The sequence below is a fragment of the Panthera uncia genome, chromosome D2 (genome assembly GCF_023721935.1).
Source record: "Panthera uncia isolate 11264 chromosome D2, Puncia_PCG_1.0, whole genome shotgun sequence".
Lineage (NCBI taxonomy): Eukaryota > Metazoa > Chordata > Mammalia > Carnivora > Felidae > Panthera > Panthera uncia.
This window is the reverse complement of record NC_064818.1, coordinates 13,489,340-13,492,020: the sequence shown is the minus strand read 5'-3', so window position 1 is coordinate 13,492,020 and position 2,681 is coordinate 13,489,340. Positions and strand designations below refer to the sequence as shown.

At 61.1% G+C, this 2,681-nt stretch overlaps 1 protein-coding gene across 2 annotated transcripts; it reads right to left on the bottom strand.

Moving 5' to 3' along the window:
• On the bottom strand, window positions 1-2,675 carry IRF2BP2 (interferon regulatory factor 2 binding protein 2). 2 transcript variants are annotated; one of them, XM_049644988.1, is made up of 2 exons: window positions 1,569-2,675; window positions 1-984 (listed from the first exon to the last, which is right to left on the bottom strand). In XM_049644988.1, exons 1-2 carry the CDS (start codon window positions 2,623-2,625, stop codon window positions 269-271), a joined length of 1,773 nt encoding a protein of 590 aa, XP_049500945.1. In that variant the 5' UTR covers window positions 2,626-2,675; the 3' UTR covers window positions 1-268. The 2 variants fall into 2 exon arrangements, with proteins under 2 accessions (XP_049500945.1, XP_049500946.1); XM_049644989.1 differs by having other exon boundaries at window positions 1,617-2,675.
• Between the last annotated feature and the right edge of the window lie 6 nt (window positions 2,676-2,681).

Genomic DNA, 2,681 nt, shown 5'->3' with positions numbered 1-2,681 from the left:
AAAAAAAAAAAAAAAAAAAATAGAAACACAACGTATTCAAAAAAAAATCAAAATTATACAGCCATGTTTATGAAGTCTACATTTCCCTTGTCTTGGATATATATATATACATATATATATACATATGTATATATATGTGTGTGTGTATATATATACATATATGTGTGTGTATATATATATATATATATATATATATGGAGATATATATATATACAATTCAAGCAGTTTTAGTTAAGGGTAATCATTGGGTTTTTCTGAAACCGGAAAGTCACGAGTCTCTCTCTTTTTTCACTTTCACATCTCCAGCCAGGATGGTCGCAATTTCCCCTTGCATAAAGGCCCAGGGGACATTGGAGCCCACCAGAGGGCATTTTTCCCCGCTGGGACAATAGACCTCTCCGCTAGCTCCCTGCTGTTTGATGCTTTGTCTGGAGCAAGGGAAGCAGAACTTGTGCGAAGGGACAGACGGGCACTGCACAAAGTGGGTGTCCTCCAGCCGCTCGTGGCAGAGGGTGCAGCACAGGGGGGCACTGGCTGCCAGAGAAGAGTCTGGGAGGCTGGCAGGGTGCACTGGCTCCAGTCCTCCAGTGCTGCCTGCCCCCTGGCCCCCCACCTCTCTGGGGCCTAGCCTTCTTTGGTTCATAGACGACGGAGAGGGTGGACTGCTGCTATTCCTTCTGGTAGTGGAGTGAACCTGGTTGGCGTCTTTCGAGGCGTGACTGCCGCCTGCATTGTCTGCCACTAAGATCAGGGCTGCCATGGGGGACTGGCCGTTCTGAGCCGCTTCAGGCGGTGTGGTCCGGTTGGAATGAGGTGAGGCAGTGGGTGGCGGCGGAGACACAAAAGAGGATGTAGGAGTAATGGGGATCTTGAGCCCTTCTGTGGGTGTGGACAGCCAGGGTTGTGCCTCTCCATTGATCTTAGGGGGCCCGACTTCACCTTCTGGTTCTGGAGAAGGCTTTCTTTTCCTCGCTGTTCTTGCCACTGGGGGAGAGAAAAAAAGAAAAGGAAAAAAAGGAAGTAAGTGGATGTGTGCTGAAAAGGATCTCGCTCTTTCTAACACGAAACAAGACCCTCTAAAGAACCTCCATTCTCTCAGAGCTGGTCTATAAAATCTCACAGGAGTTTCAAGTGCACGTGCAAGTTAGGACACTTAGACCCGTGGGGCTCCGAGGCGGTATTGTAAAAAGCCACAGAACACAGCATGCACCGAGGAGCCTGTTTCTACACGTGCACGCACGTCCCCAGGTCAAACCGCGCATTCGATCGCCAACGTCCCCCAACAGGTTAAAAGGTGACTGGTGCCCTCATGCTCCCATCCAAGAATGTGCTGGGAAAGGAAAACCCTGTGTCAGTGCCTATCAGCCCAGTCTGACTCATCTCTGTTATGCTGCTTCAGCACATGAACACGTTGCCACTAAGCACTGGTTCCGCCTCAGGCAGATCAGGAAGTTGGGTGTTTGTTGTTTCTGGGCCGGGGTAGAACGGCGAATGGAAAACAGCACCCCCTCCTCTGCTCTGCGTGCCCCTCTCTCCCCTAGAGCCCCTCACTCCACAGCCGCCCCTACCTGCTTTAGACCCGTTGGCCCCGTTGGCCTCGAAACCCAACAACCTGCCTGCAGTCAGGGCCGGCTCCTTCTTAAACTTGCTCTCGAAGGGCCCCGAGTGGCCGTGCTGGTGCAGCGCCAGCAGCGTGTCTCGCACGGTCTTGGGCCTGTTGACCCAGTCCTGCTCTCCGGGCCCGCGGCCTTTGCCCGCGCCCTCGGCGCCCAGCTCGGTGGGCCCGGCCGCCGCGGCCAGGCTGTCGGCCGCGCCGCGATGCGAGGGCGGCGGCGGCTGCTTCTCCTTGGCGGCCGCCTCGCGCTGCTCGTGCTCCGCGGCCGCGCTGCTCGATACGGACGCCGGCCGCTTGTGGGAGCTCAGTTCGGCAGGCTGCGCCGAGCCCAGGCCGGCGGCCGCGGCCCCGGACACGGCGGCCAGCGAGGCGGCGGCGCGGCCGCTGAGGCCGAGCGCGGCGGGCAGCGGCGTGGCCGAGCCGTTCATGAGCGGCACCAGGGTGGGCGGCACGGCGTGGCCGCGCCGCGGGTTCGGGCTCTGGCGGTTCAGCTCCGGGGGCTCCTCCAGCTTGGAGAAGCCGTTGGGCACCAGGATGCCGTTCACGGGCGGCGGCTGCGGCGTCGGCGGCTGGGCCAGGCCCGCGGCCGGGCGGCTGCCGCCAAAGTCGGAGCCGAGGCGCGGGGGCCGCTCGGCGGCGGCCGCCAGGGGGTAGCGCTCCAGGGCCTGCGGGCCGCGCGGGGTGGCCTCGGGGCCGCCGTGGCCCAGCTGCTGCTGCTGCTGCTGCTGCTGCAGGAGGATGTCCTTGGCCGAGAGCGGCGGCGGCTTGGCGGCGGAGGGGGCCGCGGCGCCGGGCGGGGAGCGGCCCTCCGGGAAGCAGCCGTGCGCCCGCTTGAGCTGCCGCGCCGTCTCGATGACGAACTCGACGCGGTCGGCGCCCTCGTAGTTGACGCAGCCGCGGCACACGGGCTCGGTGAAGTCCCAGATCATGGCCCAGGGCATGCGAGGCAGGTCACACAGGTAGCACGACTGCCGCCGGGACGCGGCCGCCACCGCCACCGCCGCGGCCATGTCCGAGGAGCCCGCGGCGCTGGAGGAGGAGGAGGAGGAGGAGGAGGAGGAGGAGG